This window comes from Numenius arquata, chromosome 2 (assembly GCF_964106895.1).
Source record: "Numenius arquata chromosome 2, bNumArq3.hap1.1, whole genome shotgun sequence".
Taxonomy (NCBI): Eukaryota; Metazoa; Chordata; class Aves; order Charadriiformes; family Scolopacidae; genus Numenius; species Numenius arquata.
Window position 1 is genome coordinate 75,429,972 of NC_133577.1, and position 18,075 is coordinate 75,448,046.

Sequence of the window (18,075 nt, forward strand, 5' to 3'; positions counted from 1 at the left end):
TGCCCATCTGTCTGTCTGTCCCTCCTTCCCACAGTTCTCTCCAGCTGATATACATGTACCTCACAGCCCCTCTCTCTCTCTCCCCTTCTTCCCCCCCCCCCCCCCCCTTCACACATTTCATCTCTTTGTGTCTCCTACACACCCAGGCCCACGCTCTCTCTCTCCCATACTGAGAGGAGGCGGCGGCAAAGAATTTGCTGCTGACCGCTGCATTGCTAGGAGGCAAACACATGGCCGGCCTTGTGCAGGCCAGTTTCTGCCTGAGTGCCCCAAGTCACATATCCCCAGCATCATCTCCAGCACTGGGAAAACAGATGGTATAATAAATGAGCGCAGTCTGATAAAAGGAGGAAAGGGTGCCTGCCTCCCATGCCCCTCACCCGTGCGGAGACACACATCCAGCATGGGCACAGCCCTCTCGCGCCTATACCAGCCCGGTTTCGTGCCAGAACTAGCCAGCTGAACAAGGCACAAGCTCTACCCTCGTACCAGATGGAGAGGAGAAGGGTAGGAGAGGGTGGTAGTGGATAGAAAGACCAGTGGTTGGTTGTTTTTTCTCACAGCAGCTTATAGACCCAGAAAGAAAAGTACATGGGGGGATCCAAGCAGTCTTAAGGTAACAGGGAGGGCTGCTAGCATGGGAGGTGTAGCAGAATTGTGGGGATATATAGTTACAAGACCTCCATGTGCAGAGACAGGAGGAAAAAGGCAAGAGGCAGGGACAGTGTAGAGGAATCAGATACATAAAAATGGTTGTGGGCCGACACCACGCAGTGATCACCTCTGTCTTGGTGAGGAGGGAAAGCCAGCCGACCGGCAGCCTTAGCTGGGAGGGCCACCTAGAGCAATGACTTAGTCCACTTAAGGGAAATATCCCCAGGTCTCAATAGGCGCAGAAACTACAGGACAGAGGCTGCATTACTCTGCTTTTGCTCATACCAGAACTGTCCTCCTGCCCTTACTCGGTTTCATGACATTGTCCAAGAATGTTCCTTTACCTCCTTCACTACCTTCCCAGACATGCGCAAATGGAGACTTCCAGCATCCTTTCCTCTGCGTTTACCTCAGTTACAAGAAACCCACTCTTGTTACCCATTTCCGAACCCACCAGCGTTCCTTCCCCATCTCACATTTTCACGTTCATTGCAGCCTGAGCCCTCTCTGCTGACAATAGCACTGAAAAGCGTTGTCTTAACCCTGTAAGACGTCTCTCCTAGATACTCTTCTGCTGTTCTTACAAGCTGACTGCTTCAACTGCAACCTGAATTTCAAAACTTCCAGTTTCACCGTCCCCAAAGTGAAGTCACCCAACATCGCAAAACCGAAATCCTAGAAATGGCACACAATGGCCACGCACAACTGTTGGGACTAAGAGAAAGCAAGGCTTCACGGGAATCAAAATACATCAGCAAAAGCAGAGAAGGGAAATTAACGCAGAAAAGAGATTCCTCCCATGCAGAGCTGAAGCATTTTTTATTGTAGGTAACTTTATTCATGAACAGAGTGATTTCCCTCTGCTTTACATTGACCTCACACACATTGCATTTTTCTATTTTTTGAGGTTAAGTATTGATATTCTGGGGAGGCCTTCCGCTGTATGAACTGATAGCGAAGTTTTTGTTGGGAAGATGTCAATGCTTGAGTCGTAGAAGGCACTTCTGTTTGGTCAGGTGAGGTGCAGGTTCTCTTTCCATTCCCTGAATGGAGGAACATAATGTATTCAGGATGTTGCAGCACAATGAGGTTTGTGTGTTGTTCCCTGCCCCCTGTACCTCCCCCCCCCCCCCCCCCCCCAAAAAAAAAAGAAGAAAAAAAAAGAGTTTTAAGCAAATAGATCACCCCACTTTCTGGCAAAAGAAAACAGAGATAGCGTTGAAACTAATTTGTGTTTTAAATTATACAAAGATGTGTGGGTAACAATTGTAGGCGTCTACTTCCCTCCGCTCAGAAATCCCCAAGAATTGTACACAATCTGAATTTCCAACATCTCTTCACACTCTTCCACCCTGATAATCTGATGCTGTCCTTAGCTTACCTACTCTATTTTTTCTGGTCTCACCTGGACAAGCTGTCTCCACTCGCCACTGCTCCCCACAGCACCACAGCTTGCTGTTCTATCTCCCCACACTACTCCAAGCTTTATCATTCTGGATTCCTGCTATCAAATCTCATCCCTGTCATGCAGACTTGCCTTGTTTTAATGTTCTAACTCATCCTGCCTTGTTCTAATGCCGGCCCTACATCTTGAACCTAAACTGATGGCTACCATTGACCTTCCTCATCATGGCTCTGAATTCCACAAACTGACCTTGGCCCCAGGATCTTGGCCCTGAAAAATCTCTGTTATTTATTCTTACCACCTGCCCTCCCACCTGCAGTGTCATCCACCTCTACCCTGTATCCTCATTTTCCCTCAACAGCTCATGCAAAAATTACTTTCCCTCCCACTTCATTTCCATACATCATTCTGCAAGCCAGGAAAAGCCTTAGGTCTTCCCACCCCTAACTCCCACCCTCCCACTGTGCCTCAGCAAATCCTTTGGGCTCTTCATGAAGGGATATAGACCCCATTCCTTCCTACATATTCCTGTTCTCCTGCTGCTCCTGCATTTCCCCTGTTTGGGAGACAGCAGCTGATCATTTCTGCCTTTATACTTTTCTGCTCACAGTCCCTAACTTGAAACCCTCATATTGTGTATTTTTTCCAGTACTTGTGCAGAAAGATTACAGGCTCCACATTTCTCCAACTGATGCATATCTGGCTGGAGGGAAACTCATCAAGCTGACCCCATCCCTGACCCCGGCTTGACATGTAGGGTCTGTCACATCTCCCTTTTAAACATTGCCAGATTTGGATTTGATCTCAGAGACCAGGAAAGAGAGCAATTCCAGGCTTCTCTTGACAAACAGCTCTAGGGGAGGAAATATGTGAAGCTGTGACAGAAGAATGAGAGAAAGACCCCCAAGGAGTAAAAAACAAAAACAAAAACAAAAACAAAAAAAAAACAACCAACAAAACTCCAAGTCAGAATGAGAGCAGCCAGTAAGAAGTTACACTGCAGCAACCTCTGAAGAGCCAAGACGAGGCTGCCAGGACTCGGCTGGAGGTCTCCTGCCAGGAAATTACACTCTAGACTGAGCAACATCCCCATCTCTTGGGTGACTTCAACAGGGAGTCGCAACACCTAAAGAGGCCTGAAAAGACTAGAGACTGAGTAGCTCTCTTTCTCCCTCCCCCAAGCATTGTTGTTCCGGGTCAACAGAGCCAAGGGCAACTGGCACAGAAGACATTGTTCTCAAGGCAAGATGACAGCAGGAGGAGGAAATAGGATGCGAGAAGCAGAGAGATGATGTGCCCTTAGGCTAAGAGAGATGTTGCGGGGGCCAAGATAGCCCTTGAAGAGCTCTTGCTCAGACTCCACCTCTGCTGCAAAAGGTCGTAGAAGTCCCTTAGCCCCAGCTTCCGTGGAGTACCATCTGCAAGATGGAAAAATTACTTGCTAAGAACAAGCAGAGGCAGATATTCTCCATCAAGTAGATATGACATAAGAAAAGAAGGACTGAGAATGCATGGGGAGAGAGAGGTCCCATCATGGATGGTGTCAAGAATAGGAACGTCTTCCTGCTACTAGCAGATAATCTGCCATCACGCTGCTGACTTTATACAGGCAGATGAGACGACGACTGCAAGCAGTTGCCACCTGAACATCACAGATACAGTAATTATTAAAAGCAGTCTTGAGCAAGTTGTGGACCCCCATGGATCTGTATAAGCACCAGTAGAAAGCAATTGCTGCCTACAGAAGAGAAATGCAGTGTTTTCCCTGCTGTCAGCACCTGCGTCAGGCTCCTGGTTTCTCTTGAGATACAGCCCTTAATTGGGATAGATTGCACGTTTTGTGCTGTAGCCCAACCCAGCTCCCAGTTTAATTGCTAGTTTATGACTTAGCCTGTTTTGTGCTTTCCACGCTACTTCTTTCCCCACTTAATCTAATAGAATTATAGAAAGTATTGCTGGGAGGACCTCAGGAGGCCACACAGTTTATCCTTCTGCCCCAAGGCAGTATTTCATTTTCAACAACATCATGTGTCTTTTGCTATCAGGTCAGATCGGTCCAAGATGTATAGCGGGTAAAGAAATGAAGCTTACCCAGGGGAGTCAATTGGCATAAAAGACTAAATCCAGCCCTTTAAGTCACTGAAGTTATATCAGAAATAACCCTGGTCCAAATGGTGTCACTTATCAGATCAGCTTTCTGAAAGATGTCCTTTCTTAAGTCTCTAAAATGAACAAATCTCCAGAAAAAACTGTTTTGACAGGCCCATTTCAGTATATTTAATGCTTTATTATAAACAGCAGTGACCACTCCATTGTTAAAACTGAACAGATCTTATCACAGTATGATCAGCTTTGAAACTCCTGTTAGCTCCCACAATAAAACCTGATCTTTCTGGAATTTTATATCCTGCATTTCACCCCAGAGTAGAATACGTCTGGCAAGCCAAAACAAAACCATTAAAGCATCTTTAATATGACAACTTTACACAAATGAATTCCCAGTAAAATTTCAGAATGTCAGTCAGCTTCTTAAGGTTCTTTCTTCCAAAACAATTTGACTAAAAATTCCACTTTTGTTTTCTTTCTTCTATTAATCTCTCTAAGAAGAAATGTCTTGCAGCCTTGGGAATAGATAATGCAGAAATTAGAAGGATGAAAAAAAAATCAGCTGGTGATGTATCAAGCTAAGTAAAGAAGGGCACAAGTATAACAGGGATTCTGTGCAGCAGAACCATGAGGACCAAAGGAAAAGTAAGGAGGAGGGACTTCAAGGAGGAAAGAATGTTTTTGACTAATCCAACAAGCAAGCAGGAAAAAGAAGGACTATGTATATCTTAAAAATGGTTAAAGGCCTGTTTATTTCCTCCTCCTTCTTTGGAAAATTCAGTTCTGGTTGAAGCTGGGTCTCTTCTGGGTTGTAAACACCCATGCTGAGCACCTGCAGCACTGCACAGCTGGACAAAGCAGGGGAGCTGCAAGAAGACGACAAGCTTCCTGGTCAGCAGACAGGCTTTCTGCCTTCCTCCCACTGTTCTCCACGGGGTTTGTAATTCAGAGCGATGCTAAGGCTATAAGCAGCAAACACACATCCTCACCCTACAGACGTGACCACAGCAGTTACTGAAAACGGTAAGAGAAACTTAATAATGGCTTCAGACTCTTACTCATCCTGCTTGTCCAGCTCACCTACTCACTACCCTAAGCTCCTTCACACAGACACAAAACTATTTTTCGCAGCCTTCCTGTATCTGGCTCCCATGTTCTTTACCCGCTCTTCACTACTTCCTCTACAAGGTCACAAATAAGCTAGCAAAATAGCAACAAGCACTGCCTGCATCATGCTGGTATTATATAGCACATTAGCCAGCAAGGACAATATATTATGCTTTTAAAATGCAGTTGGAAGGACTGAGATAGTTATCGTCAAACATACCATTTTGAAGGACGTGAAACTGCGTCTACATTAGTGGTTGAAATAGTCCTGTAAAAAGCAAGTTGGGCAACACGCTTTTGACACAACCTCTTTTCTAATTCTAGTCATGGCCTGTGGAAAGAGGGAAATGGGCAGTGGGTGATTCCCTACTGCTAGCTAATTAGATCATACATTTCCTCTCTCAGACAATATATCTTTCCCTGCATGGGATGCATTTTTCTTCACTAACCTCTCAAAAGCAGCTTCCCTATAAATCACAAATCACCACTGCAAGCATTCCCTTAATGAGATCCTCCAGCTTTTGCATTCATTTAATAAAACAGTGTTCACCAATCTTCATCTTACTGGTGCATTTAGATTGTTTATTTGAAGTTATGGAAGGTCCTTCCGGTGCAGAGAGATTGAACTCCCTGGTTAGAAATTGCATAGGATTCATTTTCTCACCCATTCCCAAGGCATTCATCCCCTCTATATACCACGTCACAAGTGGCAAACACACCTGGCGTGCTATTTTCAATATGAAAAAATATCTGTCTTCTGCTGTGATCACATCATCAATAGAACCAGGGGGAAATGAGCTACCAAATCAAAACAAACCTTCTTTAGTTCTTTAACTAGATCAGCACAGCATTCAAAATAACTTTTACTCCTAATAGTCAGAGGTACTAGCACCTGCAGGCAAGACTCTACTCAGCCCATGTAAATCAACAGACACTCCCCAGGATTAACAAGACCACCCACATAAGATACAAATGCCAGTAATACTAATCCAATTCAAAAAAGGGTGAGTCTTCTAGTTACCCTAAGCCCACGGAGGAGTCCTTCCTTCTTTGGAGGAAGCAAGAGCTCTCCCGGCTGGTTCTGTCATTTTTTTTTTGAGGTAGCTTCTAGCAAAAGAATTTATTCATTTTCCTTTCTTATGGGCTGAGCTCCTACTTAACCTCTTTAGCTGGTATTCATGCTCCCTAGCTAATTCCAAGCCTCAACACACTGTTGCCAGCGAAATGAGCCCAGCTGCTTCGCCAGATTCTTGAAGTGCTTCATAAACTCTGCTACAACATCTGCAGCCATATTTCCTATGCTCAATCCAATGTACTTTTCCTAGCACTGGGCATAAAAATGGTTATAAAATGCACAAAAGCCTTGAAAGACAGATTCCTGAAAAGCCTGCACTGAAAAATCATTCAGTGCTTACTCTCTACAAAATTCATCTTCCCTTATGCAAGGAAGGCTAACATAATCTGGGAGAAGAAAAAGGTTACGGTTTTGAACTCCTCGGTGTTAGGCTCGGTGACAAGGCAGTATTTTACCATGGATGCTTTCACATACTGCATTATCAAACAGACTCTCACGCATGCAACATCAGTACTCCACACAAAAGAGCAGTTCTCTCTAGGCTTTTACCCTTTCTGATACGAAACTTCTACCCAGACAGGGCTGAGTCAGAGTAACTTAGCCAGGTTGTCTTTCATTTCCTTAGTCCTGTTTCCACTAGCAACAACAGAATTGTGGTCTTTAATCCAAAATTTAAGGACAAGCAGGGGAAGTTTAACAACAAAGAGGACTCTGAATCTAGTAAGGGATTGAGAACTTGAACCTAATGAGAACATGGAATTGCCAAGTTCAGCTGATTAAAAGAAAAATGACACAAACCCACATAAGATGACCAAGATATGAAGAAGAAAACATAATTTGTTTTAAATTTTGGACTCATCTTCAGCAAGAATACCTTTTATTCTATCTGACCCCATTTTCCAGACAAGCCAATTTGGATATGCCCGTAGGAAGTTCTGCTCCTTTCAAGAGAGGTAGCTTCTTGAGAAATCTTGTGACCTGGGACCAGCAGAGGGCACTGCGTTACCAAGTGACAGCAGTACAGACGCAAGACAGTTCCTACCAGGCAGTGAAAGTGAGCCACCCTGAAGAAAAGAACCAGATTCTAGAAGTCAGAAACACATATTAGTCATCAGCATATCAGTCCTACAACTGATAAGAGTAACATTTTTATAACAGGCCTCAAACTCTGGGCACTCCTAGAAACACACCTAAATCCAGCTCGGTCCCCACACATCTTAAGTCTCCATGTGTCGATTTTAGGGCATAGGCCTATTGAAACTGCATTTCAAGCAGCAGGGTCAAATCAGTCCTGCCCTGCAACATATGTAGCAAGGCTGGGTTGCTTAAGTTGAAAAACATCCTGTCAGCTTCCTCTCTCCTTCTCCAAACCTCTAAATCCTTGCTTGTAGCAGCAGGAAGTCTGTTCAGGCAAGAAACAAGACAATATCAAAGCAAAGAGCTGGCAATTTCCATTCTGCCCTCCCCTTTTACTCCCCGCCTCCTCCAACCTAGCAGATTTTCAGTGAGCAGAGAACCAAGTTAGAGGACACGAAAGGAATGCTGAAGTAGCAACTTCAGAAGAGTGTATTTCCACTTGCTTATTTCTAGTTTATTTTGAAATACCAGAAGATGACCATGAAGAAGCAAATAGCTCATCTTTTTTCTTCTCTCTGTATTCCATCCTGCAGGATTCTGGGCATTTAGAGAAGCTTAGAGGATAAATAAGTCATCCCGGTCATGGCCCTCAAGCTAGTGAGTGAAAGGTTTCCACTTTCTCTTTGTACAGTTGGTGGAATGACTTTGCCAGGATGTGGAAAGGGGCCTCAAAATTTTTCATCTCCTTCTGTAAAGAAATAAGAAAGTTGGGAACGACAGATGGAATAAGCATTTGACTATTTCTGCTCTAACTGCTTCACAAAAAAGCCAGATTAAAACCAAGGGTGAGTGAGATCACAGACAAGTGGAAGAGTCCCCCCAATTATCTTTCTTTATCTGAAAGAGAAGATAACTTTACAAACACCCACTTCCACAGACAGTGAAATGAGCAGATACTCACCACTGACATCTCACAGTATTCCAGGCCATGTTTCTCAGCCCATTCCTGTGCTTGTTTCTCCTCCACAACTCGACGACCAACCAGGTCTGTTTTATTCCCTACTAAGACACCTACAGAAAAAAAAAACATGAATCAAAGGAAAAACAGCAACCCAGAAATGCTGACTTGTTAGCAATAAATGCTGGAACATTTGTAGAAATAGCTGAAAAAGTTGGAGGCACGGAGAACAGTCTACAACCACCTAGAAAAGATTCCACAAAGGAAACATATTCATGCCTTATCTGCTTTGTGATAAACGCAAATGAGTTGGAGGAAGCCATGCCTGCCCCTGGCTTAAAATAAATGCCCTATGCCATATCTCAATGGGAACAACTGCTATCATATGAGAGGGGAGCAGATGATTACAAGAATCTCACCCATTTCTTACCTGGGATGTGCACTCCAACCGCTTGAGCCCTCAGCTTCTCCAGCCACTTGGCACAGTTGTTGAAAGATTGCTCATTAGTGACATCATAGACAAGGCACAGGACGTTGGGTTGCTCCCACTGCACAGCAAGAAAGGAACATTGTCAGCTCTAATGAAACTGATGCGGTCAACAGCCAGTCTGTAAACACGGCAAACACAGATGCTAAGACAAAAATAAAAAGCCTAACATACAGGAATCCTATGCCCTGGCTGAGGTTTCACATTTCAGTTGAGCTGACTAAATGGATAGCTGGCACTGGGAGAGGTGGGTCTTTCTCTCTTTCCCCATTCCTGTCTGCATGGTCCTGCGCCTTTACTTGTATCGGCTCTGGCACTCACCTGATCCCTGGGGAAGCTGATTCTTCATGCTGAATCAGCGCAAAATTAATCCGAGAGAAAAAAGTAGAAAGGTTTTCTTCCAATTTGAGAAGCTGAGCCAGCTTCTAGAGAGGTCCCTTGCAAACCAGACCTGGTGCAAGGGCAAAAGTGGAATTGCCTCTTGTAGAGCTATGAGCCATTAGGTTGACTTAGCCTCTGAAACCTCATATCAATTAATTGATTCTGCTTCTCAAAATGAGATAACACAACAGAGAACTGTACAGGTAAGGACACAAACGTGTGAAGGAAAAAAACCAAGGGCAGTATTATGCTCAAGGACAAGATTAAGTCCTGCTGGATCAAACACATTGCTGTAACACAAAAACCCCACTGTTGGAGTAGCAGCAAAACAGACGTTTTTCTAAGAAATAAAAATAATTTTAACCAACAGCACACAGCAATTCTTGGTTAAACATCCCTATTTCTTTTGTAAGAAAACTGAATGACTATCTGCGTTCCTTCCTCTGTAAAGTATTTCTTCTAGTACTTTTACAAGTTTTAGAGAGGTAGAACAGGATGCATTGGCAACTGAGGTAATTGCTCCCATTTACACTAAAGACAAAGTTTGCTACATCTGCCAGACTGGCGAGTTCAGATCTTCAAAGCAAAAGCACTTCTGTGGAAGAAGAGGACTGTTACATAAGACTTACCAGTTTCTCCAACATTTCAGAAAATAGATCTTTTCCTGCAGAGTCAAAAATGAAGAATTCCTGAAAGCGGAAGCAGAAAGAAGGCTCTTGCCAGGAAAAACGCAGTGTAGGGAAAGGTTTTGAAAGTAAATACTGGAACTTGTAACTCCTGCATTTTGTTCCGTACAGCAGGTTCGTGTTCCTATGGGACAAGTTCCCTGCACCCAGAATACTCCAGTTCAGATAGTATGAGAAAAGAAACAGCTATTTTTTATGTATAACCAATAAAAGGGTTACCTCCAAGGCCACAAGTCTGGTTTCCATCCCTACTGGAAACAGAATATGTGGAGAGGGACAGTAACCTGCACTATTTATACAAAATTATACACGTGGTCCACATTCCACTAGTGGGAGTATAGGGCATTAAGTAAAAATAACAGATAAATTCCAATTTCCATAGTTCTAAGAAACATGAAACAAAACTGAGTGCCCTAAAGGACAGAACAGAATCCTAACAAAGCTGGCAACAGCTTTGGTTTAAGATGTCATGTTGGATACAAGTATGTAAAACTTACATTTTTAAGACTAAACTAACCCTGGAGTATCAGCAATTGTACACAATCAGCCTCATTTCCTTAATGCAACTTAATGGCCTTATGAACATGCAGAATGATCTTGCACCAGAATGAGACTGAAGTGAGGTTTGAGCTCTAGATGTCTCTTTCTGACCCAATTTATGTCACAGAAATACTCACCACACTATCACTTGTCTCTGGAACCGATACAGCCTTCACCAACAGTTCTATGCCCGTTGTCTGTCAAGAAGAATCAGGAAAACAAGGATCAGATGAGTTTTTAAGAGCCTGTCCAACCGCATACCAACTATGCATTGGATTGAGGCAATTCTTGTGAATCATTACGATCCCATCAAACATAGACTTCTGGGAACTCCTCAGCTCTGGTAACATACTCCCACCTACATGTCAAAGCCACATAGATTTGCTCTGATGGGGGAAAAAGATGGAGAAGAACATCCAGAGATTTGCTTATAGACAGCTAAGAGTATTAGCTGAAATCTGCAGGGCTACGCTATCATATTGCTGCTCTAAAGCACGCCTTAGAACGTTTTGCACCAACCGTGTGATCAGCTAACATATGGGACGGAGGTTATTTGTGCCTCTTCCACCTTTTATCTCATTCTGCTTTGTAGCTTGTTTGTTTGTTCTATTTCTATCCTTAACTTCTGGTTTCCATCTTTATTTCAATGAATAAACACATTTTAGGGTTTTTTTCCTCCACACTCATATTTTCCTTTTTTTACTTTACTTATATTTACTTTTATTTTTATCCTGCTTCTGATTAGTCATCACCATTGATTCTCACACTGAAAGACTGCAAACTGTATCCTCTTCATCTGGGAACAGTTTCTGTAGATTATAATTATCTTGGGGCTATGCAGCACATCTTCATGTTTGCGTAGTGATAAGCGCACTGTCCACACGCACATTTAATAGTTGGAATTAAAAGCTTTCTCCTTCAGCAATGTTTTTTCATAGAGCACTCCCTAAAGGGGGAAGCTCTCTAACACCACAAAAGCTTGTGAAAACATTGGTTCAGCAGGAAAATTATAAAATTAACTAAATTACTCTGCATTAAGTTTCAAAACCAGCACCTTCATAACGTAAAGACTTACAGTAAATGGCTTCTCTTCAGAATATAGGGTGTAAGAGAAAGAAAACCCTGTAAGACCCCACCTTGAATGCCTCAACTTAAAATCATATTATTTATTTTGTTCTAGCCCTTCTTAGTTCTTTCATGCAACTTAGAAAAATGTTGGATAACAGATTGAGCCTGTTCTATGCTTACCAGTGTGTAGTTCTTCTGAAAATGAGTCCCATCATTGCGGAACATCTGGGCTAAAGCACTCTTCCCCACAGCTGGATCTCCTGCAAAACCGAAAACATTAAAGATTTTTGTTTCATCTTAGAGAATCTTATTTTCCCTCAGTTCTGTTACTGTCACATGCCATAAGAACTTGGATGATATAACTCTGAATACAGGCAAGATAACTGTCACAAGAAGCACAAAACAATCTAAAAGGTAATCCCCACATGAGAAAATGAATATTGCCATATGCATACTGGTGCTGACATCAGATTTCTGCTCTACAAACAACAGTAAAGGTTCCCCAGATCAGGTTGGAACTGCTGTTTGTTCTAAAATTCATGTCTACCCTATAGTTTTTACCTAAGAATTAAAATTTCCCAGATATGTTACCATGTAGAGAAAAACACAATGTGATAAGGGAGACTGAGCTGCATGGGCTATTTCCTCTTCTTATATGACCTATTTCCTCAGATTCAAATTCTTGTTATATACGGAGTTTAGGGAAGAGATAGGTCATTTATATACTACAAAGCTGCTTGAGCTGGTAACATTCCTCGATGAACTCTTCTTGCTGACCCTGCTAAGAGAGCAACTCTTGCTGACTCAATGCTGCTGGTGGCTCATTAGTTGCATCCTGGGCATAACAAAAGCAAATGTCGCTTGACTGGAGAGAAAGAGCCTGCTGATTCATCCCTATATGGAAGGAAAACCAAGGGGCTTTAGTTTTTGCTCTTCTAGAGCCAAGGCTTTCTGGTATGGCTTGCACAACACTCCAGGCAAACCTGGCAGCTGCCTGCTTTGGCCTGCTGTTACAAAACTCAATAAGACCCAAAGCAATGGCAAAGAACTGCAGAATTCACATAAGCCCTTATGGCTCCATGAAAAATATCAAAATCCTTGCAAAATAAAGACTTAATGTTCCCAAAGGCCTTATCCTCTCTTCACATGCTGTCTCACTAGCCTGGATAGTTCAAAGGACAGGAACCAGGAATCAAATATCTCAGTGGTTCTAGCTTTACCCACCCTTTAAGGAACATTCATGACAGCCAGGCCTGGAATACAAGTCTTTTACATTACCATTTACATTGTTAGTCAATAAACCCAGAAAAGGGTATATTTTGACCCTACTATAGCTTCCTAGATGGTGTTTTGAAGGAAATTGGTAAAGCTATCTGCTCACATAATATTATAGCGGAGGAAGAGTGTTTTGGATAGTGACAATTGCTCCTAGATGCATTAACCAAATGTAGTTCTTGTTTAAACATTTTTAGCATGCTTGATTACTTTGAGTTGAGTTGGGCTCATAATATTTAGACAGGAAAATCTGGTAAGTCAGCTTGTTTGTTCCCTGATCAGTTCAAGCTTGTGCGGAAGACAACACTCTGTTCTGAGTGGAAGCTATTCTGTATTTCAATAGACAATTAGATCTGCCTTTGTAAAATGAGATAGAGATGCATTCATTGCTCCGAACTGCACAGGCATCATCCAGTGCAAATTCTTAACTAATGTGTTGCCTTTCTTCAATTTGACAGCCCCAGTTGTTCTTTCCCTCTTCTTATTCTTTGACATCCTCTTAGCCCATTACATCATTACACTGTCTCAAAAAAAGTTCCCTTGCCCTTTTCATCTGCCAGTACTGCATCCCACAGTATTTATTCCATCCATGTTTCTGTTATTCTGCCGGAATCTGTAGTGTCTCTAAAATGCCTGCTACTGCTGCCAACTGCCTTTCTACAATGAAAACCTTTTGGTAGTGTCTCCATAGTAAGCTCAAACAACAATATCTTTTACTGTCTGTCTGTAAATTACCTTGAAAGAACACAGGAATCGCTTTCTATTGTCAAGTTAATAGTCTGTCTTTTGCTAATAAAAGCCCTTTCCCCCTGTTGTTATCTTTGACCTTGGTGCAGGTCCCAATACTGGGAGCTGCTCTATTCTTCATAACCATTTCCTTAGGTACACAAGAGTTCCCTGTTCCAACTCTATGTTTCTGCTCCTACCTATGTAATTGCTTTTTCTTGTTCCCTTTAGGTTGTTGTGGTTACTCATCTCTTATGTCTCTTTCACTATATTGGTCTCTTCTGCAAGACAGAAATTATTTTGCCTGGTCTGCTTCATCAATTTATTATTTTTAATAATTCAGGGATATTATTGTAGTACTTAGGAGCACTACACATGGGACAGGTCCTTCCTGTTGTTTGTGTTGTGAACAGAATTGAAAAGGCAGCTCCAGACCCAATTAGCATTAAGCACATAACTGGGTCAGCCAAAGAAAACCTATGTGAATTTAAAATGGCCATGGAATTGGCCTTTGGTAACGTTAAACATAAAACTTGAAAGACTTAAGCAAAGCCTATGTATTGGAACCTGGAAAATTCCAAATTGGAAATGATTCTAAGTTTCAAATCTAGAAGACACGTATGATGCTCATGCTCTCCACAGTAACTACCAACAGAGGCATGACAGAGACTAAATCTTTTGCATTCACCAAAGATCACACCTAGCTTTGTGCAAGTTGATGGTTAGCTGCTTTTGAAGTTCAAAAAGAAATCAAACATCTTATCCTGAATAAAAGAAAACAGGTTTGGAGCTAAGAGCTAAACTTGGGAGTTGTCTGCACACAAAGGTTTTACGGATTTGTGCTTCTGGCTGAGGCTGCATAGAGCTTCAATGTAGAGAGGGGGGGGGAAAAAAAAGCTTTCTTCCCGCAGTGTTAACAGCCAGCTGCACTTACTTTCAACACCTCCATAATCCACCCTGACTAAATAAATCAGTGTTCTTCACTTTTTTTTCCAGGTTAACCTCCGGTTTGCTTGGGGAAAAAGATGCTTCTGTGAAGTGCACATGCTTCATCCTTTAACTCTTTGCTGAGGCTCTACCTTCCCTTTACACGCCCAGACTCATCCCAATTTCTGCCATGATTTTTTCCTCCAGCACAAAGGGAGTATGAAGCTGTCTACCCTGCTCCCTTCACGCTTTCCCCACCTTCCCCCCACCTTTCCACACTGTAGAAACACTCTTTTTCAAAATTTTCTTTCTTTTTCTCCACCGTTCCTGTCTCGAGGGAGCTGAGGTCCTCACCTCTCTCCTGTCACCGCTTTCCTCACCTCTTCTCCATGGGGGCGACCCCTCGACGAGCGGCTGAGATAAGTCAGGCCGCCTCCCGGCGCGCCCCGCCACCACCCGCCCAGGCCTCCCCCTCACTGAGGGGGCCTGGGCGTCCCGGCACCACCCCGCTGCCGGCCTCGCCCCACCCCACGGAGCCGCTCTAGGCCCCTACCGCCAGCGGGGCGGATGGGACCGGACGGGCTAGACTCACCAGCCAGCAGGCACTTGGCAGCGAGCTTCACCATCGCCCCGGCCCGGGGAAGGGGGCGGCGGGCCAGGAGGGCAGCGGCTGCTGCCGCCACCGCGCTTCGCCGCGGCCCTAGCAACCGCGCGGCCCTAGCAACCGAAAGCCCCGCCTCCTTCAGGAGGCCACAGCCCGCCCAGCTCGGTTGGCTGAGAGCGCTGCTCATCAATGCTAACCCGGAGTTGTTATTGGTTCTCTTGCCTTTTCCCGCCCACCAAGCGTCCTATCAGTCAAACTCGACACCCCGCCCCTTCGGGGCGCTAAGGCGGGGCGGCTCGCTCAGCGGGTGGCGCCGTGGTGTTAGTGGGACGGAGGAAGTAGTTTCTGCCCAGCAACTAAGTACGTTATCAGGAACCGGTTTGTTATTGGGTAGAACACAGGGGACCGTACCACAGAGCGGGAATTAACCCACGGGGGACTTGGCAGAAAATAATAAAGATACGGGCCGAGAGCTATGTAGTAGGGGCGCGGCAGCACCAGGGAGGGAAAAGACAAGTGAGAGGGAAGGAGTGAAGCCTCCGCGTCCTGCCTGCGAGCCCACAGCATGGGATCTCCCGTGCGCATGCGCCCTCAACCCTACGCCTGACCGATGGCCTTTCTGCGCATGCGCGCTGTCGGCTCGCCTGCCCCGGGGAGCCGGGGCGCGCCGTTCCACCCCTCCCCCACCCGCCCCGTGCTGCGCATGCGCGGGTGTTAACGGTCGGGTTTAAGCCGGGCGCGTAAGCTCGGCCGTTAGTGGTGGGCGGGGCGTGGGCTATGAGGGCTGAGGCGTGGGGCCCGCCGGAGGTGAGGGGGAGGTCGTTCTGCGCCCTGTCACCAGCTGCGGGAGTCCCGTCATTTCGTTCACTACTCTCTCAGAGCTGCAGTCAAATGGGAGCGGGAGTCGGAACTGCACCGGGCTTTGGTCTTTGCTGTGGCTGCTTTTAAGTCGGCCCCAAATGTGCTGAATTTCACAGTGCGGGTTGGGCCAGCATATTTAAAATGGCCAGTTTATGAGGCCGGTGTGTCCAGTGCGGAAGTTCAGCAACATTTTGTGTCAGCCTAGAGCCAGCATTTGATCTATTATTTTTTCCTCCAGTTCATGCTGTTTAGAATCATAGAGTCTTGCTGAATTTTTCTTGCTTTAACTGTTACCGTTCTTCTGGAGAGAGCTCTCTTCTTGCTCACCAGTTTCTTAGTAGCTTTCTTCTTAGTATCTCAGAACTTTGTTCCTTTTTTTTCTCTTTCTTAATTTTGTAGTCTTTCATGCTGCAGTAGGTTGATTCCTCTTATTAGTTGTTTTTCTTCTTTTTCAGATGTTTTTACTGAAAACTCCCTTGACTACACTTAAACTATTTATATGCCCTATTCTTAATCTTTAAACTGATCTTCTGTCTTCCTTAAGCAGTCCAAGTCAAACTTGGTGGGTTTGGGTTGGAGCTGAAAAAGCTGACTGTGAAGCTTCCTTGTTTTTCCCCTCCTTCCAATCTGTTTGAAAGCTCTTATGCTGTTAGAAAGCATGTTATTAATAAAAATAATACTTTTTCCAGAGTATAAACTTTGGTTGACTACGCTTTAGGTGGTTTACTGTGGAGCATGGAAATTGCTTACTATGAAAGCAGTAAGTAAGCTTGGGAAGAAGAGAATAATCAGTAATGCATCTATATTTGGGTTATAAGATTGGATGTTCCAAGATTAGAGTTGGCTGAAAATTATTTTTTCCAAGTTTTATTTTAACCTCAAGGTACCACATGCTTAGAAGGCAGGTTTTTTGTCTTTTCTGATATGAATGATCCATTTTACATGCTTAGGACTATGTGGCATATTTGCCAGACATATGGCCAGGCAAGCAACTAACATAAAAATAGTAAATACCTATAGCAAAACCAAAGTAGTCTTTTATATGCATATAAAAAACATTATTTCTGGGATAAAAACATGAAAGGGACTTCATTAGCCTGAGTGGGCAGAGACTTTAATTGTACGTGATGACTGTAGCGAAGGATAGTGATGGAGTCATTACTAGAGGTTCCTTTAAAAAGGAAAAGAAAAATTAATCCCAGGTCTCATTATTGCTTTCACTGTTTTCTCTTGCATTCCTGAATCCTCCGTCACTTAAAACAGGTGTGTGGTTATTGATGTTCTCTATCACTTATGTCTAAATGGTTTACCTTCTTTTTCATCTTTTCTGCCTTCCACTCCATCCTCCAAGAAATTCACTTGTCTCTGTGTTGTTCCATTTTTGCAGTCTTTGCATTATCCTTTGTTGTCTATTTGTAATACTGTTCCAGTTTACTGACAGGTCTGTATGCAAAGGCTTTGAGGCTCCATTATGATGTACTTGAGATTTATTGATCGTGGCTGTAATGTAGCGGTATCCATCAGCATTTACTGAGGTCTCAAACATCTCTGCCGTTTTATACTGGGATCAGCGTAATAGAAGGCATAGATTATGTTAGAAGTGAGTTTTCATTGCTATTGAAAAATTCTGCTTGGAAACTGGCTATCTCCTTTCTGTTTGTTACTTTCCTATTAGCACAATGGTCCTTCATCCCATTCCTTCATTTCCTACTTAACTCCACATGCACTTGCACATAGAGCTTTTAATGGACTTGTCCTCTCTATTTTTGCAGTCCTTTTACTCCACACTTTTTTTTTCCCCAGTCTCAATCTTTTCCTCTGCCTGACTTCTCACAGGTAAAAGTTGTTCCCTTACTGGCATTGACAGTGATAGATTAAGGATGGAATTACTTATCTACGCCTTGTAATCCAAGCAGAATCACAGTCTGCTGTTAGCAGTCCACAGGGGTTGCTGCTGAATAAATTGGAATACTGGTAGCTGTGCTCACTGAAGCTTCTCTCATCTTGAATACGTGAGACAGAGGGGAAGAGAAATCCTGTGGATTTAAAAAAAAAAACAAAACCCACCCAACAACAACAGAGGATGATGTCCTTACCCTAGAAAAGTGTTTATTAGGTTAAATCCTGTATTTACCAGC

General features: G+C 43.7%; 1 protein-coding gene across 2 annotated transcripts; it reads right to left on the reverse strand.

Annotated features, from left to right (window-relative positions):
- Window positions 1-1,450: 1,450 nt before the first annotated feature.
- Window positions 1,451-15,210, reverse strand: IFT27 (intraflagellar transport 27). 2 transcript variants are annotated; one of them, XM_074168658.1, is made up of 7 exons: window positions 15,065-15,210; window positions 11,725-11,804; window positions 10,614-10,673; window positions 9,880-9,939; window positions 8,813-8,930; window positions 8,386-8,495; window positions 1,451-1,697 (listed from the first exon to the last, which is right to left on the reverse strand). In XM_074168658.1, exons 1-7 carry the CDS (start codon window positions 15,096-15,098, stop codon window positions 1,632-1,634), a joined length of 528 nt encoding a protein of 175 aa, XP_074024759.1. In that variant the 5' UTR covers window positions 15,099-15,210; the 3' UTR covers window positions 1,451-1,631. The 2 variants fall into 2 exon arrangements, with proteins under 2 accessions (XP_074024759.1, XP_074024757.1); XM_074168656.1 differs by lacking the exon at window positions 1,451-1,697 and adding an exon at window positions 4,329-8,172 and having other exon boundaries at window positions 15,065-15,185.
- Window positions 15,211-18,075: the final 2,865 nt, after the last annotated feature.